This window comes from Acomys russatus, chromosome 2, assembly GCF_903995435.1.
Source record: "Acomys russatus chromosome 2, mAcoRus1.1, whole genome shotgun sequence".
NCBI lineage: Eukaryota > Metazoa > Chordata > Mammalia > Rodentia > Muridae > Acomys > Acomys russatus.
This window is the reverse complement of record NC_067138.1, coordinates 91,575,782-91,601,286: the sequence shown is the minus strand read 5'-3', so window position 1 is coordinate 91,601,286 and position 25,505 is coordinate 91,575,782. Positions and strand designations below refer to the sequence as shown.

Here is a 25,505-nt window from a genome sequence, read left to right as displayed (position 1 = left end):
TGGAAATTACAAGGCCATCACTTTACTGCCATCAGGAGTTTTGCTCATGTGGGTTTTCAGAGGAAAGGGTGAGTGGCATTTGGTGCTGTGGCACTAGTGGGAAAGGCCTGGAACTGAACTCTTCTGCAAACCTTGCCTGCAGAGAAGTGGGATTATGCATTGAGGTGGAACTGAGGGCCCTAGGGAGGGTAGGTGAATGACATGACCTGAACACCTAAGAAGTGACAGGCATGCTGACAAGAGGCTTTCACACCCATGTTTCCAAACACAGAATGATCTCCAGCCTTAGTGCAATCCTGCCATTTAAGGACACCTCCTTACAAGCTAAAACACGTGCTCCCAATCTACTCTTGCCTTCTTGTACTATAAGATAACTGGGAGCTAAAATCAACAGTGGGAAATGGTCCAACAACCCACAGGAGTGCTCGCTGGGAAACAGCATGCAGGGAACACCCACTACATCAAGGCTTCTGTGAGTAACAGGTCCTCTACTTTGCATCTCATGAGGCTGCGCACAAGCCCCCCGTCAGGTAGGCACACGCCATCTGGAAGTGGAGTGGGCAATATGCGATTCCAGGCTCTCATGGGTTGCTGGTTCTTCCATGGGTCCACATTTCTTTTCTTTCTTTCTTTTTTTTTTTTTTTAATTAAAATACAGTGGCATCATTTCCACCTTTCCCCTTATCCTTCCCACGATGCCTATGCAGAATTCTATAAATGTCTCTTTCATTCTAAGAGTCTGGAACTTCAGCTGGACCTCATAGCCAATGTTACTAATACACCCTGCGGTCATGTAAGACTGTTCTACTGTGCTTTCAAGCTGTTTGATCTGCCTTTAAGAGAACAACATAACAACCAATTGTACTTGCCTTGGATAATCTTATGTATGTAGCAATAATCTTAAATTATATACCTTTCCATGCCCTTGACCCAGAGAGATGCATGTGGATCATGCAGTACAAATGTTGAAAGGAACTTCCTAAAAAAATCTATCATGAAGGTTGAAAGCAACCATTTATAGATAATGCTTGATAAACAATGTTTGTTATCTGGGTCAGTCGGGGTTGGTTAGAGTTAGCAGAAAGGCTGACTAGACAATTAGGAACCTATTAACTTTCAATATTTTCCCCCAAAGAGTTTGTAAAATTGGAGAAGTCCTCTAGTCTTTTCAATGAATACAATATGCTGTCCCTCTCCAGTCATATTTGCTCCTTTAATGCGTTTATCTCAAAAGACCACATCCTTCTGACATTCAGTGTCTCCTCATAATAAGGGGAATCTCTCCTTTACATTTTCTGATCCCTTCTCAGTGTCACGGTTTGGGAAAGTGAAGGCTGGATGCTGCACACTCCCTCACACACATATACGGTCATATAGAGGGATGTACGGGCTCTGAAAGATACACGATGAGGAAGGAGCAGGTCTTCCCAACCAACAGGAAATAAATGCATCCTCCAACCACGTAATAGACTAAATGGGTGCCCAATGTTATATGACATACAGTTCCACTACCAACAAACGCCTTCTCCTCATCATATGCGTTCATCTTTGGAAGGAGATGACTGAAAGAAGAGCCCATGTGGAGATACATGATTTAATACAAAATTATTCCAGAAACCAATGAAGCATTTGAAAGTTAACCCAGCTCATTTTTGCTTCCCCAGTAATATTCCATCAGTGAGAAATGAAAACCCAGCTCATTTTTGCTTCCCCAGTAATATTCCATCAGTGAGAAATGAAATAAGTAAAACAAAAACCCTAAACTGAAATCCAATACCCCCACTTGACAGCTCAGCTTTCCGGCATATTGCATGAACAGCACACATCAAGAGAGAGCAGCTCTGCAGAGCAGCAGCGCCTGCCATGCACAATAATTCTCATGTGTGAACTGTTTCTCCTCTGAGCAGCCTGGAAATTTATCTTGCATTATAACATTCAGGTCACAGCAATTGCTCAGTGAAAACTGAAGACGTCTCTGGCACGGAAGGCATGGCTGGCCTTAAAAGGCCCAGAGGTGTAATCTGGCCACAGCTGTCCTCCTACTAGATGGAAAAACCTCCACTGCAGCATTAGGAAGTGAATTTTCAGGAGATTACAATAATTAAAGCTATCCTGGTGGGAATCTAACTGTGGATTTCTTTATTGAAAGTTTAAAAAAAAAAAAAACCAAAATGAAATTAAAAAAAAAAACAAAAAAAAAAAACACCAAACCAATAACAACGCCGCAATACACAAACCAAGAAGCTAAATATCAAATCTTTATTAAACCTTTCCCCACACCTATTCTGGACCTGATGTTTACATGACGAGAAAATGCACGCGATGCATGCTGGGTGTGTGTGTGGAGCTGATAACCCAAGGAGAATGAAGACTTCTTCCTGCCCTTCAGGTAGCAGCTGTAACACGTCAGCCAACCCATGCTTCATAACTCTCACCACTGTGCCAAGAGTTGACTGATTACCTAGTCCTGAGATGGGCCCAGGCAACGCAGCAGGACCAGCAGGGCACAGGACCTCAGAGCACTGCCAGCTGGCCCTGATAGAGAGGAATAGGCAGCTTAGCCAGGCAGGGAGGCCTCCGGAGCCAGCTTAATCCTAAAATCGTGAAAAACAATTTCATGATTTATGTAACGTAATACGATCAGATTTGCTGTCTTAAAATGCCACCCTGGGAGAGATCAGGGATGAAGATGGACCTTCAGAGGGTATGTTCAGGCACTCCTGAAACAAGCCTACCCCCCAACAGCCTTTTAGATTAGAACTAATTTTAAAGGATATGAAAGCTTTGAGATTCTCGAACTGTAAGACGTGAAGCCAGCACCCAGGCTGGCACTCTAACGTTAGCATTAAATTCCCAGCAAGTGTAACTGCCCACGGATTCCTTAGGAATCTGCTCACTGGGCTCTGTCATGATCCTCACCTAACTCAAGCCAGGTCTTGCTTAGTCAGAACCCATACTCAGCATCCAGACTGGAGCATCCAGCTTCAGTTCTGGTGAGGCAGATGAGGGGACTCTCTCAGTTCTGCTGTACCCACGCACTTCCCAAGGACCACCAGCTGGCTTTGAAGAGCCAGCATAAAATGTCAACCAGTGACCTTCTAAGAACTCCGTGTGTGATGCCTGTTCCAGGACAGGAAATTCAGAGCGAAACCAAACCACATCTGTCATAATCATCAAATAAGAACTATTTAAATTACATAGGACTTTTGTATGAGATTTTGTTTGGTTCTAAGTTCTTTGGTGTGATATTTATTTTCGTTTTTATGTGACCCACCCATAAATAAGAACTTTTCGGGAGCAATTGTGAATTTGCTTGATGATGACTTTAGAGTTTTTTTTTTTTTTTCCCCTAGGTGGCATTTGTTCATTCAGTTCTCAAAGTCATAAAATAATTACAACAACAAATAATCAACCCACATTTAGTGCTCTATTATTAAGTATTATTTCTAAAAATTCTTATTTCCTCCACTCACCTCTTTTGACTTATCAGCAAATCAGCAGTAAATCTCAGTCCCACACTCTGTCTCTTTTCTAAATGTCCATGGTACATTGAAAGCAAAGAATTTCCTGCTCCCAAATGAAGCTGGGCATCCTCCCCAGAGGCACCATCATGCATAGAACAGCATGGGCTTGAGAAGCAGTCAGACCTGGGTTCCCACTTTAGATTTATCTGCCATTAGGGATGTAAGCTGGTGTGGTGGTTTGTATAGGAATATGGCCCCTACAGGCTCAATTACCAGGAAGCGGAAGTGTTTGAGAAAGACTGGAAGGATTAGGAGCTTTAGCCTTGTTGGAGGAAATGTGTTTCTGGGCTTTCAGTTTCAAAAGCCCAAGGGAGACCTAGTCTCCCTCTCTTAGTTACCACCCCCCAACACATACTCACAAAGCCCTCCCTCCCACACACAAAGCCTCCCTCCCACACACACAAAGCCCCCTACCCCCCACAAAGCCCCGCATGCATCTCTAGCAGCCTGCTGTCTACAAGTCCGGACATAAAGCTCTCAGCTACTGCTGCAGTGCTAAAACTGTAAGCAAGCCCCCAACTAAGTGTTATCTCTTCTAAGAGCTGCCTTGGTCATGGCGTCTCTTCTTATAAAAAGAACAGTGACTAAGACACCTGATCATGTCTTAAACACCCTGGCCCAATGTTTACTTTGTTTTTCTGGGGGAAATGAGACTACCTAACTATCACTTTTTGGAGCTACTATTTCAATCTACCATAACACTGACTGGCTTCAACTCTGGAATTTATCTCTTGCAGCAGGATGCCAGAGATCTGAACTGGTGAGAGGGCTGGTTCCCTGTGCGAGCTCTGGGGAGAGTCTTGTCCCTTCTGTACACTGTGGCTCCGGGTGCTCTGTGGCTTGTGACGGCACAACTTCAATGTCTGTTCATTAGTTAGTTGGCCATGTTCCTGTGTTCCCTACATCCCCTTCTGTTCTGTTAAGGAGACTGGTACAGGGTCGAGGGCACACTCTTAAATCCAGAAAGAATTCATCTGAAAAGTCCCTCAAAAAAATATTTCCAAATAAGCTCACATTATGAAGTCTGGGTAGACCTGAATTTGTGGTGAGATAACATTCAACTCAACACCCCCACCTATGACATAGATTGATTTCATTAAAATTAGGAGAAATTAATTAGTTATGGGTCCCTACTGAGAATCTGCATTACAGTGTATGTGTGAGATTGTGTGTGTGTGTGTGTGTGTGTGTGTGTGATGTGTGTTGTTTGTGAGTGCATGAGCGTGGGCACAGGTGTGCCACAGGGTATATGTGGGGAAAAGAGGACAGCATTAGGTAGATGTCAGTCCATGTTTTTCATCTTGTTTGAGATTTGAGACAGGTTCTCCGTTATTTGCTTCTTCATTGCCAGGCAGGGTAGCCCTCAGACTTCTGGGGGTTTTCCTGTCTCTGCTTCGCAGCTGCAATTATAAATGTGTGATATTGTATCTATCTGGCTTTATGTGTGTTCAGGACCCTCCAAACCAGGTTATCAGTCTTGCATAGTAATAAATCACTGATCTATCCCAGAAGTCCTACAATGTGTTTTAATATATATTACACTATAAATTGATCGCATTTTATTTTTATATTAAGATAATTGAAGTAAAAGGAAAATTATGGTAAATACCAATGAAATTCAGGAAGTTATTCAAATAGATCTTAAAACGTGTATTTAATGAGAATGGAAATTAAAAGAAATATATAAATTTTTTAACACAGACGATCTATCAAAGTTAAATCAAGATGAGATAAATAATTTCAACAGATCTAACAGTATTACAAGAAAGAAAGAAGCAGTAAGAAAAAAAATCTCAACTAAAAAAGGTCCAGGCTTAGATGGGTACACTGATAAATTTAACCAAATCTTCAAAGGAAAAATACCACAATGCTTCTCAAAGTATTCCATAAAACAGAAAGGGAAGCAATATTATCTATCGTTATTTCTTTTGTTTACAAAGCCAGTAAAAGTCAGTATTTTCCTGATACTACAGCCAGATAAACACACACACATACACATACACACACACACACACACACACACACACACACACACACACACAGAGGGGATATAATATTTGAAAACTGAATATCTGAATTCAAGAACTCACAAAAGTATCATCACTGTGATCAATTCAGCATGTAAAAAAATCGATAAATAATGTAATAAATTTCATAAACAGGCCAAAGGACAGAAAGCACATAATCATCTCAATAGATACATATAGAAAATGCTTTTGACAAGAGCCAATATTCCTTCATGATAAAATTTATAAAGAAATTTGGAACAGAAGAGACATACCTGTATACACTTAAGGTGATATATAATAAAACTATAGCAAATATTATACTAAATAGGAAAAACTCAAAACATGTGCACTAAAACCAGGAACAAGACAAGACTGTCCACGTTCTCAACACTCACGCAATATAGTACTAGAAGTCTTAGCTAGAGCAATAAGAAAAGAGAAGCAAACAAAAAGAAACCATACAGGAAAGGAAGAAACAAAGTATCCTTATTTGTAGAGGATGTAAGCCTATACATCATATCCTATAGACTCCACTAGGAAAGCCTTGGTTCTTACCAACAATTTTAGCAAAGTGCCAAGACACAAAATTAAAATTCAAAAATCAATAACCTTGCCAGATCCCAACATCAAACATGCTGAGGAGGAAATCAAGAAAACCATCTGATTGACAAATGCCTTCCACACAAAAGTAGAATGACCCTAACCAAAGAAGTGAAAGATCTCTCAAACATTAAAACACTGAAAAGAAACTGAAGGAGACTCGACTATGCAAAGATTTCCCACACTCATAGGCTGGAAGAATCAACATTATGAACAGACCTATCTTACCAAACACAATCTAGATATTCGACATAATCCCCATCAAAATCCTAGTGCTATTTTTCACAGAAGCAGAAAACAAACAAACAAAACCCCAAACAAAACAGAAACATTGAAACTCATCCAGAAGGACAGATGAATCCCGAGCAAATTCAGTAAGGTAGAGGCGTCACTACACATCATATCACGTTATAATACAGAGGCATGGATGGAAAGCAGTAAGGTACCGGCACACACTCCATCCTTAGAACACATATAACATTCAGCAAGGAGCCCAAACTCTTCTTACAGCTACTTGGTATTTTACAAAGACCCCAAAAATACTCATTGGAGAAAAGGCAGCCTCTTTACCAAATGGTGCTAAGGAAACTGGGTATGTACATGCAGAAAAATGATCAAAATCCTTATCTTTCACCTCTCACAAAAGTTAACCCCAAATAGATGGAGGGCATTAAGGTAATATTGAAAACTGAAACTGCTAGAGGTAAAAACAGAGAAAACACTTCATCACACCGGGATAAGTAAGGTCTCTGAATAGCACCTAAACACTCAGGAAATAAAGCGATCAACTGATAAACAGGACCTCATGAAATTAACGGTTTCTGTACAACAGAGGAAACTGTCAACACAGTGAAGAGAGAGCCTCCAGAATGGTACACAATATTTGGTAGCTATCTATACACTTCATAGAGGATTAATATCCAGACTATACAGAACTCAAAACACTAAATAACAAGATAACAAACCCTTCAATTGAAAGCTAAAAAGAACAAAAAACAAAAAACAACAACCAAACAAACACCTCAGCCACGGAACTGAATGAAGAGCTCTCAGAAGAACCTACAAATGACAAATAAATATTTTTAACGTGTTCAAGGTCTACATAAAAAGTGTTAGGCATCAGAGAAATGCAAAACAAAATGCCTTTGAGATTCCTTCTCACGCCAGTCAGAAGAGCCATCATCATGGTAATAAATAAATAAATAAATAAATAACAGCCAGTGCTGGCCAGAGTATGAAGGGAGCAGGGACCACGTCCATTGACAGCAGCAGTGTAAACTAGTGCAGGCACTATGGGGATGAGGGTGCAGATTTCTCAAAAACCTAAAACTAGAACTTCCATACAACCCATCAGTTCCACTCCTGAGTGTAAGCCCAAGGACTCTATCTCCCACCATGTTCACTCCTGCTCTATTCACAATAGCAAGGAAACAGAATGAATCTAGATATGCTTCAAATGAAAATCTGTACACACTGAAGTTTTATTCAGCTGTGTAAAAGTGTCATTTATAGGAAAGTGGTAACTAAAAAGTAGATTTAGTGTGGCAACCCAGATTCAGAAAGAACATTAATATGTTCTGTTTCATATTTTTAATTATTTTATTTTTGTACATATATATTTATATTATTACACATATATTCAATAGATTACCTATGGCAAGAAGAACCGTGACACAATCAGGAAATTATGTAAGTGTTACATTCTTAGTGTTTTGGCTATTTGTATTTGACAGTCTTGAAAAAGACATCTTTCCTATCTTGGTGCATCTAAATTTCTGAATGTAAATCAATCTCCATCACATACTGTCATTATCAACTTAGAACACCTATCTAGACTTAAAGCCATCTTAACCCCTAAGCAATTAAGCTTCGTTGTACACCTAAGCTACCTGGTCTTCAGCTCCCTCAATCTGTGTGTTTATGTGGGAGTTCATTTCGGTACCGGCCAGGAAGCTGGTCATATGAAAGTAAAGGAGCAAACAATAAGGGTAAGAAACACCTAAGCAGGCAGGGGGTTAGAGTGATGGGTGACAGGAGAGGGTCAGAGGGAGAAAATAAGGATGTACAAAAGAGCCACAAGGAAACCTGCTACTATCTGCTAATTAAAAACATAATTTTAAAAACAAAGCAAAAAAATTGCAAAAGCAGTGCCCCATCCTGGTAGATAAAGCTGTTCCCAGAAGCCATTTGTTATTAAATAATAACCTCAGTACCAGAGGTCAGATACCTCCCTACGAATGGTTGGTCACGGAGGCTCCTGAAGCATCCTCAGTAATACAAGTAATTGCCGTTGCTGTTGGTTACCCGCAAGAACTAGATGGTAAAACCATTCTGTTGAGCATACTACACACTCTGATGGGAGGACATAGGGAAACCAAACTGAAAGCTTGATCTGAAAGCTTCCTGCCAGCGAGCCCCCCTATGGCCAGAAGGTGCTATTCAGGCTGCTCAAGGAAAACTGTCAATTGTCTTACCTGGCTCTGAAGTCTGCATGCTACACTAGTCACAGCTAAGCAAGACACATCTCTTAACGGGGCACCCAACTCCTTCCTGATTAGATTTGACGTTTAATGCATGGTAGAGAACGCGTGCCTACTTCCAAGTTAGCCCCAAAATCTTACGGCTGGGGAGGTTACCGGCCTTAGGGGGTAGCCTAAAGCAGTTACTTTGCTAAATGTACATGTCGTCTCTCTTCTTTCTAAATACTTTGTTTCTGCCCACAGATTAGTCCTTTGGCCAGAGGAGCTTCTTTTGCTGTAGACAGTAGCCACTGCAGATACTCGTGACTGGTAAAGTTTGAGAGACTAAGACATTCTTGAGTGCTCAGCTCTAAATGAGACGTCTACTCACAGCCTGCAAGGTGTAGAGATGCTGTGGTAGAGAAAGCAGAAAGAATAGAAGACTTGGAGGGAGAAAGGAGTACTGCGGAATGCTGGGTTCTGGTCCACATTCCATCATGGATGGGGAGGAACTTGTCAGGCTCCACCCCCCTGAGGAGTCACTGGAAGTTAATGGCTGCTGGGACACAGGGAGTCTGTAACCTCAGCCATGTGTGCAAGCAGCCCTAATGACACTCACTGGGTCACAGACACAGGAAGACTTGGAGATAGCAGAGGGGGCTGGCTGGAAAGCAGAAGAGGAAGAGTGAGAAGAAGGGAAAGAGGGAGAAACTGGATGAATATAATCAAGATAAAATATATGCATATATAAGATTGTGAAAAAAATAAAATTAGCTTTGTTTAAAGAAGAGACAGTATGTTACTGGCACTGCGTTGAAGCTACAGTAGGACTTATCAAACACTGTATTTCTTCTCTCATTCCTAATACCAGGCCCCACAAGAGTTAGTTACCAGTATAATTCACACATTAGGGTACTTTGAAGGTCTTTGCAAGGATAATAGCAACGTTTCTCATCTATTACTGTGGTAAAGTATGGCGAGGTGAGCTTTTTTCCTTTCATGACTTGACCTACTACAGTTGCTTGAATAAATGTTCATCTATGAGACCGTTGTGTCCATGTGGAATGTAAACACTAGGAAGAAGGTAAGTAACAATATGAAACATGGCTTCTTGCTATTTGTTATGTGCCTTACAAATCAGCTTGAAAACTTACCTGGTCTTCCATCAGTTAAACTCATTTCTGTACTATACCATATTTTCTCATCTGTAATATGACTTAGTGAAAAACAGGGAGAAGATAATATCTGTATCACCAATTCAACTTTGAAATAGCAACTGGGCTGCCATATTAAGTAAAGACTGAAAGAAAGCTACACTTGGCAACAGCAGTCAGGAGAGAGCTTGGCAGGCTCCGCACCAATGCGCTTGCCCACTTCATTTTGTCACCCTTTCTCCCTTCACCCTTTGTCACTTAGGCCCAGTATCTGAACCCACGGAGACTGAAATAGTTGCCTGTATCTCAAGGACTCCTTTCCAGAGACCTAGCATCTTAAGTGAAATTCCCAAAGAAACTAGACTAAAGGGCCACCAGCTTTCCTAATACTCATATTTTACCCAAATAGTGCATTTAGCCTTGCTTCAAGTTATAGGTGGAGTCAGGAACAGAAGCCCACACAATATGACAAGGCCTATGATGGAGGCTGCTCTGCTCTGCTCCGCCTAGATGGATAACTGAGATGGCAGCAGCCATACCTGATTCTCTCTTCTATGAACACCCATTGTCTCTACTGCAATCCCTGTCTCAGGTCTAGGGCAAGAGGGTCACAGGAGCAAACGCTGGCCTGTGAAGTGCCTGGGGAAGAGTAAGAAGGGACAGCCCTCTGTGCCGTCTGAGCGTAAATCATGTGTATTTCACAAATATATATGTGCCTTTCTCTTTTTCTTACCTTTTGGAAATCTTCACACTCCTTTCAAAATCGTCTCAATGCTCTTTCTTACCATTTCTTGAAAAATTAATGATCAACTGAGAAGAACATTTAGCTACCCTGACATGTCGTGTGACCTGAACTGACACACTCATGGTTAAATACACCACAGTTGGATAAAATACCACATATTCTGCAGCTTTAAAATGACCCCTCCTTCACCAGGAAGGAGAAACCTGCGGAATCTAAGCTGTCAATCAATGAGAGGCTAACATGAGGGGGAGTCTCCCTATCCAACACATTTACCTGGGTTGGGCTGAAGGTATTCAATTGTTTTAGTCATTATCTCCATCACAGCTCTGCTGGTCACGTCAACTTTCTGCAACAAAAAATAAAGTAAAATAAATATTATAAGTGACACAATTGTTTATTTTAGAGCCTTGGAGTTTCCTTGATCTTACATAGGACCCCAGTGGGGTAACCAAGCAGTGACAAGGCCTGCAGAAGCAGATGAGATGCTCTGAGGAGCAGCTGCCAAGAAAGAGGACCATTGGAAAGCCTACTTATCCAGGAAGGAGATGAGCAATTGCCCGAACGCTGTTCCATAGGATGCTTCATTACCTCTCACCAAATTAACACAGAGTTTGTCGGGAACATTTTTGCCATCACGCTTTTACTAGATGCCATGAGGGAAAATCGGGGACACGTTTCTCTTCCATAAAGAATAATACTGGGACATCCATGTGGCTCAGCAGACAAGGGTATCAGCCGGCCTGGAGGCTGGAGTTTAATTCCTGAAATCCATGTAAAGGTGGGAGGAGAAAATTAACTCCACAGAGCTGTCCTCTGACCTCCATGCTCCTGGCATACCACACAGCGGACAGACTAACAGGAATAAATCAGTGTCCCTGTTGTTGATAATATTTTTGTTTCTTCACTTTTTACAGGATCTCAATGGTTTCTAGCCAGTCTGCACAACTAACTGCTTTGTGTAGAGTAACTTCCATCTCTTCTATAAAATATGCATTAAAATATCCCATCTTGCTTGGGTTTTCAATATGTAATAATTTTTTTACCTACCAAAGTCATAATACAGTATGCACTTGTGATTATGAGGGTAAGTAAAACTACATTACTGTCCTTGTGATAGTTAATGCTATAAAATAACTTTTACTAGTATCCTCTTTAGGATGCATTAGCCTGCTCCCAAACCCTGTGCCATTGTCCTATTGACTCAAAATTTTAGATACTTGAGGCTTGGATGATTAGTGCCATAGGAGTGGTACTCTGCAAAAGGAGATGCCAGCAATGTTATCAAAATGCCAGGTAACCTTATGAGCTCAAGTCATAGAATGCTTCCTTGATACCAGTGGAAGGAGTTCAGGGCTGTGTACAGAGTAAATATGCCAAATGTGCAGAGAACTTTAGAGAACAAATACACAGCTCCTATTGACTATAAGACAGAAGGGGGTTGAGTAATGAGATGCCAAGTGTATCCATGTGTCCTCTGTGGCCTTGATGGGAGGAGATGCAATCCCAAGGTCAAGGTTTCCAAGAAAGCAAGCTTGAGACACCATTTGAAGCTAGTGTCATCTGCTGTTAGGAGGCTGACTCATTTCTTATTTTTTCCCATCCCTTTCTCAATAATGAAATAGATTTAAGCATCTTCACACAAAGGAGAAAACAAATACAGAAATATTCAGAAGCTTGCTCCAGACTGTTCTGTTTTCCTTGAAAGTGAAAGGTCCACACAAGAAGAGAGGAAGTGATAAATCTCCCCAATTCCAGAAGATACCACACCAGAGCTGAGAGATGCTTTGTAGCATCCCCAGATGGGCTCAGGGTCCTGACAGCAGCCACTCAACAGGGTCAGGAACAAAGAACTGCCACCCCATTCTCTAGTTAGTTACGAAAGTCCTCAACACTTATAGGAATTTCATCTAGATTAAATATCTGGACCTAACCCTGAAAAGTGGCACTGCCATGCTGACTTGCTGGGCCACTTATCCTCAACCCTTCTGCCTTCTCAACAGAGGCTACATCAGCAATACTTGCTGCATATTGCCCATAGGTAGGCCAGCAAGACAGGAATTGGAAGCAGTTGATGGGGGTCAAACCGGTAGTTCCTAATCTCCACAGACCTTAGAGGTAACAGTATTAGTAGTATTTATTATGTTTGGTGCCCAAAGTAGAATTCAACCTTAAAATGGAGTGGAGACAAAAAATATCTCAGTGTTCCCTGTAATCTGATCAAAGTTTCCTAAGAAGTTGACAGCACATAGACTTTTTACACTCTGTGGTCATTGATGTAGATACCTCCTGTACTTATTATCAGTATAAGGCAAGCTCCATTGAATTACTTGAGTATAATATACCCTTCACTTGAAATTCACTTGCTTTAATTTTATAAAATTTATTATGAAAATCTGCATAAAACACCACACAACAAAAATTAACCAGACCCAAAAGTCTATACAATTCAATGAACTCCTATACAGTTAGAAATGGCTTCACAGTAAACGTTACATTTTCAGTATTGATTATATTTTAGGCACTTATCACTTTTGAAAAGAATTTCATCCAATGTGGCTATTTCTGTAGATTCTTTTTAGGTCATAGGCACAATACTGAATAGCCTTTAGTAAATTCTTTCACAGGCCTCACCAGATAGAGCTAATGGACACAAGAGTAAGAAATCAGTAACACAGTAGCCCACTCCCTGTCCTTTAACATGTACAAAGTAAAGGCTCATAGAGGGAAAATGGAGTGCCTAAGCTCACACAACTAGTGATGTGACTATGAACGAAAAAGTCCTTCCCCAAAGCCTTAGATGGAGGTTTCCAAGAAAGAGAACCAGAAGTGATTTATCTAATGGCCACTCACTATTCTGAAACAACTTCCAAGAGAAAGCCAACTTCTGACTTCTACTACCTATCCTCGGGACTCTGGCTAAACTGACTATATCAGACATAGACAAATCGAAAATGAAAGTGGTAGCGATCCTTAATACCCGTTGGTAGGTTTGTGCTAGGAAAACCATTTATTTACCTAATTGGGCAATATCCAGCCATATATTCTCTTAATGTCACATCTGGTAACATAGGCATAAAGGCTCACCATTTACTAAAACTAACAAGAGCTTAATCCCATGTAGGTATAGCACAATTTAACTTTGAGCTGATGATGTTGTGGTGGTACGGCCCCCATAGATTCATATGTTTGAATGCTTGGCCATTAAGGAGTGGCACTATTAGAAGGTGTGGCCTTGTTGAGGGAAGGGCGTCACTGTGGACGCAGGCTGTGAGGTGTCATATGTTCAAGCTATGGCCAGTGTGGCACACCGTTTCCTTCTGCTGCCTACGGATGAAGATGTAGACCTCTCAGCTCCTCCAGCACCACGTCTGCCTGGACACTGCCATGCTTTCTGCCATGATGATAATGGACTAAGCCTCTGAAACAGTAAGCCAGCACCAATTAAACGTCTTCCTTTATAAGAACTATCTTGGTCATGGCTTCTCTTCACAGCAATAAAATGCTAACTAAAACAGATGTATAGTTGTTTTTACATTGTCCAAATCTCCTAATCTGAGAAATGACTTTGAATGTGTATATCTTCTATTTCTGAGAGCTTCCCAGCCTCCATTTTTAATTAATTGTGCTTGGGATTAGGAAAGTATAGTGTTCTGCTTTGGACTTGAAGAGAACAAAAATGTTCATATAGCGAAGACTTGGTTCCCCAGCAAGTAGATACACTCAGTATAAGATGACTGGATCATGAGGGCTCTGATAAGATGGATGGATGAATTCACGGATGAGTTCATAGCTGACTACAGAAAGCTGGTGAAAAATATGGAAAGTGGGGCCAGCTTTGGGGCAAGAAGGTTGCTAAAGCATGCCTTTGAAGCTGTAATTGTCCCTGGCCTCTTCGTATCTCATCTCTGCCACCCAAACCATCAGGCACTAAACAGCCACCTTGGCCACAGGCTGCCATTGCCATGATCTTCTGCATCATCTTAAGCCCAAAGCAAGGGGCCCAGATAACTCTGGACTGAAACTTCAGGAAAAACTGTGAATAGAATAATTAAATTGTTTCTTTCAATGATTTTTGTTTGTTTGTTTGTTTTGTTTTGTTTTCTGTTTGTTTTTAGCACTGGGGCTACTGGGGAAAGTTGTTAAAAGAAAATGAACTGTGAATGTATATAGCATAGGAATGTATTTAGGGACTGTAAAACCCACATGTAAAATATGACTTTCCTTTAGGTAGAATCATAGGCACACACTCTTCACAGAGTCTGGCCTTTTACTTCCATCTTCTTAATACTAAGATTTTACTTTCTATTAATACTTCACAGCCTTTCTCTATTAACAAGCCTCGAAGTGTCTAACTGTGAGTCCAGAGAAATAAATAAATGAAGAAATGACTCTCTTGGGCCTGGGAGATAGCTGAGTGGGTAGCGTTTGCCATAAAAGCCTGAAGGCCTTAGTTTGGATCTACACAACCTAGCCACAGAACAAGCCAGATCTATTAGTAGGAGCATCTTGACCCCAGTGTGCCCTACTGGCAGGTGGGAGGTTAGGACAGGGGACTCTAAGCTCACAGACCAGCTAGCCTGGCGAACACAGTTGTAAATAAGAGACACTGTCTCAAATAGCGTGGAAGGTAAGGCCAGACACTGGAGCCCCTCCCTTGAGCTTCATGTGTGTGCTATGAAGGTAAGGCCAGACACTGGAGCCCCTCCCTTGAGCTTCATGTGTGTGCTACGACGTTGGAATGTCTGTTCCTATACTGCACACATGGAGAAAACAGCATACTCAAGTTAAATAAGGGGCTGCCAAACTATGGCCAATGGTCAAAACTACGGTGGTAAGCCAGCAACAAGGCCTGTGTGGCCCGAGAGATAACAGCCAGCCTGTCTCCAAAATGCCTTGCTTTAAAGTGGATAGCATTTGTTTTCAGAAAGTCTGATTGATAAATAGTATACTGAAAAATTAGGACAGAATTAGGCTCCTATTACTGATGTAGTCACTTTAATTTTGCACCCCTTTATTGTGTATGAGTTTGAAAATAAACATACCTGCACACCTTAAAGGATTAAGAGGTTAAGATTTCTATTTTATTGTACTTAATAACCATAAAAATTTCTAATTTCAATGCTTTCTAAATTTTGCTTTGTTTCTCTTAGCGTGGTTATGCTCACTGACACGGGCATGGTCAATGGAGCCCTTTCTGCGCTTCAATTGCCCTGGAGAGGAGTTACAACACAGAGGGCAAAGACCTCAAGGCCCCAAAATTTTCAAAGATTTACCGAAAGAATGTGCTGATCCCTGAGCTAAGAAGGTGTGAGCTTTATTGAGCATGAAATGCTTACTCTATGAATGGGGCTGTTCTTTCCAGTCTTGAGACATCAGATACTTACTAGACTCTAAAAGGCAGTGGATCGACACAATGGGATTACTGTTTCATACACATCTAAACACTACCATTCTCCCCTGTAGCAAATAAATCAACATTTTTTAAATTAAAAAAAAAAAAAACTTGAAATCTATGGACTCTTTTACAGAGCACTGGAAGTTTAAAGGACATTATTTCATATTGACAGATGTCAGAAGCAGAACTCCTTATATGTGGCACCGGTAGTCTGAGAGTTTGGCAATCAATAATAGTGACATGAATTAAATGCCCATTTGGATATGGAATAATTCACAATGGTCGTGTCAAAGAAGTTGAAAAAGCCATATAAACACACTGACGTCTTTACAGGTTTTTAATTTTAATATTACTGGAGTTAAGAAAACATACACACTTCAAGTGCTGAAGGAGAACAGCTAAATAACCAAGTCACAGGGACATGATGAAAGTGGCACCCTGGCAAGGCCCATCTAGCAGAGAGACACAGGGCTGATCCACTGTGGTATTTTTTAATTGCTCTCTACTGATGCTGGGAGAATTAACAGCCATCTGCAAACTGCCTATTTTAAAGCAGAAATCATGTGTTTAGAAAGGATGACAGACAAATAGTATCTGAAGATGAAGAATGGTCTAGGCTCTGATTACTCTAGGATAGTAACTTGAATGTTGCTCATCTTCTTAAGCATCAGCCCGTACCGGGTACAGCTTGGAGATGCACTCTACACACGTCGCTGAGAGGAAGCCGGTCTCCATGGGAGCTCCGGTAAGTAGAGGATGTCTTTGAAGCTTATGTTGTTTGTGACTCAAGCCCTTCACCTAGCTTATACCAGCAGGTGAGTGTCTTAGGCCAGGGACCCATGTCCCCTTCACTACTGCTCCGTGAAGGAGACTGCCCAGTATCACGGTGGACCTGGGGCCTACTCAGAGAAGGCATCCCGAGTGATGAACTGGATGCAATGTTTCCCCCTTCTCTCCTATTTGAGACACAGCACTGGAATTGAGAGTGGCGTCTTTTAAAAGTGGCATAATTAGTAATGAATTACTTGCTACAAGACTCAACCAGTGAGCAATTTGCTTCACAGGATGGCTAGGAACTCTAAGCATAGTCTTGAGCAGGTCTGTGGCTTCAAACAAACAAACAAACAAACAAATTGTAAAAACCAAAACTGGCTGGGTGTGGTGGCAGGCGCCTTTAATCCCAGTATTCAGGAGGCAGAGGCAGGCAGATCACTGTGAGTTCGAGGCCAGCCTGGTCTACAAAGCGAGTCCAGGACAACCAAGGCTACACAGAGAAACCTTGTCTTGAAAAACCAAAAACCAAAAACCAAAAAAAAAAAAAAAACTGATAAAAAGAAGTTCTCAGCTGAGCATGTCTATAATCCCAGCACTCAGGGTAATATAATAATATAATATAATCCCAGCCTGGTCTACAAAGTGAGTGCAGGACAAGCAAGGCTGCACAGAGACACCCTTTCTCAAAAACAAGGTCCTTTCTAGTGAGCCAGGTGGTTCCTACACAGGAATCCCAGTCCTCTCACCAGGGACTGGATGAGCCTAAGTCTCTCCCCTGAGGTAACTACAGAATGAGGGGATGACCATGGACACCAGTGCGTTCTCCACATGGCACTCCCACCAATCCCCACCCTCTGACGTGCAGTTGGAATGGCAACTTTTTGTTTCTTTCTCAACATTTTGCCTTCCCCCTTAGGAAGCCATTTGTATTTAAAGGGCTATTTCCATGCTTCCAGGCCCAGAGCCTTCTGTGACTTAAACAAAGAATTTCCCAAGATGCTTTTCAGGGTGCAGAAAGACAGTATGCACCTTGACTGGAAGGTTTTCATGATGCTCATGCAGTGCAAGAGAGGATGTGAAGATTCAGCTCGGTATTTTCTCTTCTAGAAGTTTCCACCACTCTAAGAAACCCGTGTTTCGCCCCTCTCTGGTGTCCTTTAAGTAAATCCTCCCAGGGCACTTAGTGCTATGTCTTATTTGATATCTATTTATATTCCTCTATTTCCCCATTCGAATTGAAAACTCCTTTTGCAGCACAATGTCTGTCACATGGATATGTTTACATATTTTCCAAGTGAATTAATGAACACAAATACACACCAACTCATCAAAAACTGTAGCAACTGATGGAAATTTGAGAAAGAACAAGAAGATCCTCAGTGTTGGGGTCCGTGAAAGAGGAACAGCAAAACAGCTTTAGAACTCATGGAATGCAGCCCACCGATTGGCAAACCCACAATGGGTGTGTCTCAGCGAGGCATAACCCACTCCTTTCCCCTCCCTCCCCCCACCCCCCCAACTCCCATGCCCTGAGAACTACCTGTCCTGAGGACTTCATGCTGTTATGGAGCACTGCTCTGCTTGTTATCTTTGCGGTCCTTATAATCCCCTTAATATATACCTGTGTGAGTACTATAAAGGGCGCTCCCAGCCCCTCACTGGGCAGTATTATTGGCATACTCAATAACAATGCTTGATCTCTTTCAGGCATTGCTGCTGGAGCAGATTAATGATTCAACCACCATCTCTGAAAAGAGCTTGTAGATGTAGATTACTAACAATGGTCATTACCCTTAGAAAGAATTTGGAAAAGTAGATTGTTCAACAAAGTTAGGTAAAGATGGCTTTGCTAGTGGCTCTGATGTAGGAAATCTTAGGGGACAATTGAAGTTAAGAGAAAGTACACTCTTCTTAGTAAAGCTAGGGACTTTTTGAGGTTGGCAAAGCAAGGACAATGGCCATAGCACCATTGGCTGATGTGACTCTTTCAAGCTGGGCTGGTGACTGAGATGACGACTGATTTCCTTATTCTATTTTTCTGCCCTCAGCTTCCTGATATGATTTAATAAAACATATTAATGAGTGGATGAGCACCTTTAGGACTTGAAATAGAAATGGCTGATTATTTTTATATAGGAGTTTAGATTTGTGATTCCTTTAAGACCTTCATAAGATTATTTCTTAAGATAATTGATTGCTTCTTTGTAACTGCAAACTGTGGCCTGCCAGTAAAAAAAAGCTGGCTGAGCAACTACCTTATACTCTGTTAATATATGCCAAGTTGCTTTTGAACAAATGTATGTGGGTTCTTAGAAATAACTTGTTATTTATGTTTGTTCCTCACCCATAATAAGTAAAACATTTGATCATGTGAAAATATTGGGGAACATGATTTTCTTACATATATCCATTGTAATCATTTATCTATTGAGAAACAGGATGTAAACAAATTGTGATTTTTTTTGTACTGCTTGAAAGATTTTGTGTGGGTATATAGACTGTGAGAGGAAAAAGAGAAGGATAAAAAAAAAAGGAAAAGGATGAAAATGAAAAGATAATAAAAAACGAAGAAGCAGCAGCTTGTTGAAACCTACCTGCTGGAGTCTGTCTTACTTCGTTGTCTAGTGTAAGTGTGTGTGTGTGTGTGTGTGTGTGTGTGTGTGTGTGTGTGTGTGTGCGCGCGCGCGCACGTGCAGTTCTTTTCTCTCCTTCTTTCTCTTTCTTTTTTAGATGCTTGCCACCATCAGTGGAAGCCTCCACTAGGAGCCATCAGATCTAGCCCCCACTATCAGTTCCAGCCTGGAAGGTTGCCCTCAGAGGAAGTCTACAGGGTCGCCAGCCAGCCAGCCACAAGATTCATGCCCCACCTCAGTTTCCCCCAGTTGATATCGAAGCTAGACTTCGATACCTCGGATTCCAGAACCTTCTATAACAGCAGCAACAACAAAAATCTGCAGCTTTTGTTGGGAGAGCAGGGATTGACTCTGACATGAATTCTGGTGCCCCCTATTTGACCACTTCCCCTTGGTGGAGAGGCCTGGTGGCACTCGGAGGAAGGGAAAGCAGGCTACCTGGATGAGACCTGATAAGCTGTGATCATACATATGGTGAGGGAGCCGGTCCCTTTCTGTCACAGGTCTAGCTGAGGGGAACAGGGTGAAAGAGGGAGGGAGAGGGAACAGGAAGATACAAGTGAGGGGATAACAACCGGGATGTAATCTGAATAAATTATAAGAAAAAAACACAAATATTTGAGCATCTAAAAGAAAAAGAAAAAGGAAAAAGTTGCCCAACATCTGGAGCACAGAAAGGAATTTAGCCTATATTTAGTGAAATTGATAAGCAATGGTAATATTTACTGTTAAAATGAAAACAACTCCCTGGAAGGTACTTAAGGGCAAAGTCCTGTGGAGACACCTCAGCCAAAGGCCCCAAGCCATCAGCTAGGGAAGGGCTGGCTGTGGAAGCAGAGGCAGCCTGGGACTGCACTGCATCTCAGCAGCAGAACAGGTAGGCTGAGGCAGAGGAGAACTTCTAGGAACAGTCACTTCTCTCCCAGGAGGGCTGCTTGCTGCAGACCTTTCGTGTATTTCATATTGTTGTCTAATGGCCCCTCTGAGAGTACAACTAAATAAAGCGTTCTCCACTTCAAGCATCTGAAGAACAGAAAACCAACCGTGAAGAGGTGACACGATGAGTCTTCTGTAGGCTTGGAAACACGTAGACTTGGGGATACTGAGTTAAAAGACTTTCTATGAGGACCTGGCTTCTTAACAGAGACATGGAGGGCTTTAGCGTCTAATTCCACAGCACGTGGTCTTCAGTGACTGTGGAAAGAGTCCACCTTCCAAACCAGCACAAGCTGAGTACAAACTGCAGGAACATCACAGAGAAAACAAAATGCATGTGCGATAAATTCAAATAAAACGGACTTCTACACTGTGCTGAAATCCAAACCTGAGAATTTACTTAGAGAAAAACCCAAATGCAGGAGCACAGGTGGGACCTTCAGTCAGAAGTCGGCTTCATCACAGAAGTATCTAGATCTGAAAGTAAACACTCCAGGGACTTCTGATGAAACAAGAAACATACATCTTTAGTCCATCCTCAGACTCTGACAGAAGTCTGTGGATATTTGCCTGAAGTAAAAATCTTGGCAAGATCCTCTCATTTTAATTAGTTTGTAAGACTGGCATGGATTTCGCAGCAAAATAAGTCTCCAAAGGTCTAATTAGTTGCTCAGCGACTAAACTCCATTCTCTGCATTTCCTTCACTTTTTCGTCTCATTTAAGACACAAAGAGCTGGCTTGTCTTAGCTTTACAGCCAGGTACCTTCCCTGTTTCTCAGCTGTAGTCTGGGTAGATGCAAAAGGCAGGACTAACTCCTGACACCTGCACGTTTCCAAGTCCCAACTACTCACCTACGCTCCCTCAGCGACGTGGTCCTCGGCCATGCGGCACACTGCAAGTTTTCTCAAGAGCAGTAAAAGAAGAGGGAAGCTAAGCAGGCTCAGTGAGTATCCAGAGGCTGGTGGAAAGGCCCAGATGTGTGGGTTCCTTGGGAGGAAGTAAGGCTTTCATCCTGAGGACATATGTCTGTCTGGAGACATAGACTTGACAAGGAATGGGTAGCCTCCTGTTTCTACCACCATGGAAGCCTGTGTTTACCAGCTTTGGTTGAAGATCAAGGGGGTATTTATAACCCTCTGGGGATGGGAAATGTGGGCAGACCTTGACTTAGACTTAAGTTGAGGAAAGCAGCTGCCAGGTGTTGAGCGTGTGAGGTTAAAGTCACAGGTCTCCGGGCAAGACTCCGGACTCTGGGGTAGAACATCAGCGATGGGCAGCCATTAGCAATGCCAAGGTAAAGAAACTGAGCCAGAATGGCTGGCCAGGCCAAAGCTGTCCAGTCGACGTCATAAGAGCTCGGCATTTGGTCCTCATCTTCTCAGAAGCTCCACTGTTCCTTCCCGTTTGCTTCTACACTCTTTCCTTTACTGGAAACACCCTAGGTTCCTAGCTGTTGTTGGTCCTGCTGTTCCAGTAGAGGCCCAGCGAAGTCTTTGCTGCCACCTTGTAGGACCGGGCTTCCCCTGTGACCAGGTCTCCAGCACCAAGCCCGTTAGCCTTATAAGGGCACGTTTCCATTTTACCTCCCCTCTGTCTTCCCCTCTAGCCCGTGAATGCTACACACCATATCTACAGCCCATGTCACAGATGCCTGAAGCTAGTAATTTTCAGCTTATCCATGAACTCATTAGGAGGAACATCGAAAAGACAGAAAGCATCAAAAGACATTCTGTCTTATTACTCAACAGAAATGTAGCAAAGCAGCCCACTGGAAATGAGATAGACTAATAAAAATATCAAGCCCATTAAGAAAATCTTCTGGGAGTTCAAAACTAGAATATAAATGAAAATATTTTGTTATGATAGTGTGCAGAGGCAAAATCTTATATTTTTGGTTGTGAGCCTAGCCTTTAACGGCTGAGCCATCTCTCCAGCCCACAGAGGCAATATCTTACCAATGCTTAAATGTGCTTTCTGTGTGTCATGGGCCCGCAGCATCCTCTTCTACTACAGGACCAGCCTTTCAGCATCCACCCATGACATTCTTTGCACATTTCAATGCTCACCCACCCTCTAAAGCCTGAACATCTCTTGCTATGAACAACCTCAGAATGAAAGAGAAAACCCACGTAATGTCTCAGGAGAAAGGCAGACTTAGTCCACCAACTCCTGCCTCACCTGTTGAGAGCCTATGTTTCAGACAGAATGCTAAATGGTTGACTTATCATTAAACCATAATAAGAATTCTTTTTTTAAAAGATTTATTTATTTATTATGTATACAGTGTCCTACCTGCACACCTGCACAATAGATCTCAGTATAGATGGTTGTGAGCCACCATGTGGTTGCTGGGAATTGAACTCAGGACCTTTGGAAGAACAGCTAGTGCTCTTATCCTCTGAGCCATCTCTCCAGCCCCATAATAAGAATTTTTTGTGTTTTGTTTGGTTGGGTTTTTTTGTTTTTGGTTTTGGTTTGGTTTGGTTTGGTTTGGTTTTTCAAGACAGGGTTTCTCTGTGTAGCCTTGACTGTCCTGGACTTGCTTTGTAGACCAGGCTGGCCTCCAACTCACAGTGATCTGCCTGCCTCTGCCTCCTGAGTGCTGGGATTAAAGGCGTGCGCCACCATGCCTGGCTTCATAATAAGAGTTCTTTTTTTTTAATAATTTTTTTATTGAAGAATAAAATCATTCATATTACATCTCAATTGCTATCCCATCCCATGCATCCTCCCATTCCTCCCTCCCTCCCACTTTCACCCCATTCCCCTTCCCTATGACTGTAACTGAGGGGGACCTCCTCCCCCTGAATATGGTGCTAGGGTATCAGGTCTATAATAAGAGTTCTTAAGTGAGCATTGGTATTCCCACTCTACTGCCATATGAGTAGAGAAACTTTAAGAAAAACTAGAGCTGTATAGTGAGTGGTGGAAGTAGTGTTGAGGGCAGTCAACTGGACTCCCACAGTGCAGGGGCCATCCTAATAGGAAAGTCTACTGGGGTCAGAGAGAGACTCAGTGTCGCTCACAAGATTCAAGACACCATTGTCCATTTTCTCCTCTTTTGTTTCCACCTCACCCAAACACAAGCACAGCTCTGCCCCATCCCGATTAGAAAAGGTGATGACAAAACCCAGCAGGAACCGTACACAGACACCGCTCTTCACCGTGGTCCTATTCCCTAGATGGACATGGCTTTCCATTTACTATTCAAATTACGCAGCAAAAGCAGCACGTCCTTTATAAAGAAGCAGAACATGTGGGGACTCTAGCACGGTACAGCCTCGCACTCCCGTCTTACAGGGACAACTTCATGCTACGCAGCAGCCAGAAGTGAAGACTCACCCGTTCCATCTCTTTGAAGTCATCATCCAGCTTGGTGCCCTCGGCTCCTCCAACCTTCTCACTCACCTTCTGTAGACAAGAGAACAATAGGGAATCATTAGAAATAGTTTCTTTCCTTTACGAAAATGTGTTACAAGTTTCAAACATTTTTAGAAACAGCAGCTAACATAACCTCAGAACTATTCTCTGGCCATGGCAGGCAGTTCTATTTCTTAAATTTTTAATTTATTATAATTTATTCCAATTACATCCCAATTGTTATCAGCTCACTTGTATCTTCCTGTCCCGCCGCACACACTTCCACCATATTCCCCTCCACCATATGACCATAGAATATCAGATCTCATCCAGATAGCCTGCATCCCCTTCTTCTGTTTACCCACTGGGCCTCCCCACCAAGCAGAAGTTATCAAATCCAGGTGGGGAAGGGGGAGAGAACCAGAGTTAATGTCATGAGCAGTTCCCGCTCTTCCCACAACCATGGAGAACGAGCTGTCCATTGGCTAGATCTGAAGAGGAGGAGTCTAGGTTCACTGCATGCATTGCCCTTGCTCGGTGCAGCAGTTTGTGCAGGCCCCCGCCTGTGGTCCAGATCAGGCGATTCCACTTTCACAGCAGCACAGTACAGCACAGAGAGTCTAAGAAACACCCCAAGGGCCACGCACCTGGCGGATGCTGAAGCCGAATTCAAAGCTGCATCTTCTGATTTCAACCCCAGTGCTCTTCCTATTATGCAAGTCAAGTTACAACTACCTAATTGCTAATACTTTCCTTTGTAGATCCTAAGGAGCAGCAGCATCACATAATAACCATCTCCCTCCGATAATGGATCTAAAATGCTCCTAGGTAGAAAATTGCTACTTGTTCAACCTGTTCCTCAATGGGCTATTGAACGGATAATCACAAGCATCCATTTAACTATTAAAGAAGAAATGAGCCCGGATGGTTCCAGATAAAAGGACTCGCTTTCCACTCTCCCTGTTTATATCCTCACACGTAGATGATAAACTACATCAAATTATGTTAACGGGATTTCCTTGCTACTCAATCATTTTCCATTACCAAACATATTTATCAATTAGCATATGCAAATTATCCTATTTCACATGCAAAATTCACAGTAATAAAAGTAGATATACTAGTCTTTTCTGAAGTAATGGTTCAACTTAAGGATAATAAAAACGTACAAGATCACAGAAGACACTGATTTCATTAGACAGGAAAATTGATTTTTTTTTCCAAAACCCTAACTGTAAAAGTGGCTAGATATTTTCCTCTAAGATATCACTGCATTACCCTAAGTCCACACATACAAATAATAAAGTATGAAGTTCAACTTTCTTCAAGAGTTGCTTGGCTGAGAGTGTTTGCAGAGGATTCTACTGTGCTCTGCTTGTAGCAATCTTAATAGCAGTGTGGGTTTTCTCAGTGCCCTTGGCTCATGTTTTTTGTAGTGAGAATTCAGGAATTTTGATTTTTTTAAAGACACAGAAATATTATAAGTATGTGCCTTCATTTTAATCCCAAGTGTAGGGCTGTGGGGCTGCTTCATACTGTCTGCAGCGGCTGAGCATGATTTGCCTCATGCTCTAGCAGAGGCATGGTTTTGCTGGCTGTGAGTGTGTGACATTTGGAATTCTGGGAACTTTTCATAGTGTACATAAATGTGAGGGCCAGACAAAGTAGGGTTGGTGGTTGTGCAGGGAGTTTGGCTGCAGTTTGCTAGTAGCCATGGTCAAAGAAGAAACAAAAGGAAAGGAGTTAGATTCAGGGATTTTTCTGTGTCTTCTCTTCCCTCTATTCTTGTTTCTCTTTATCTGATGTTGGGGGACCAGGGGTTGTGAAGCTGAGGGAATGAAGGATGCTAATAAGAACTCACAAACAGGCAAAGAGAAGACCAGCTACTGTGTCTTGTATGGGCTTCTGGAGACC

The 25,505-nt window shown here is 42.1% G+C and overlaps 1 protein-coding gene across 1 annotated transcript in view; it reads right to left on the bottom strand.

The window, feature by feature from the left end:
• Sh3gl2 (SH3 domain containing GRB2 like 2, endophilin A1) overlaps positions 1-23,597 on the bottom strand; it is a 38,720-nt gene extending 15,123 nt beyond the window's left edge. The window contains exons 1-2 of the mRNA XM_051163975.1: positions 23,574-23,597; positions 10,765-10,837 (exon numbers count right to left, since the gene is read on the bottom strand). Coding sequence (XP_051019932.1) covers positions 10,765-10,837; positions 23,574-23,582 — 82 coding nt within the window. The 5' untranslated portion in view covers positions 23,583-23,597. The remainder of the gene's footprint in view (positions 1-10,764; positions 10,838-23,573) is intronic.
• Between the last annotated feature and the right edge of the window lie 1,908 nt (positions 23,598-25,505).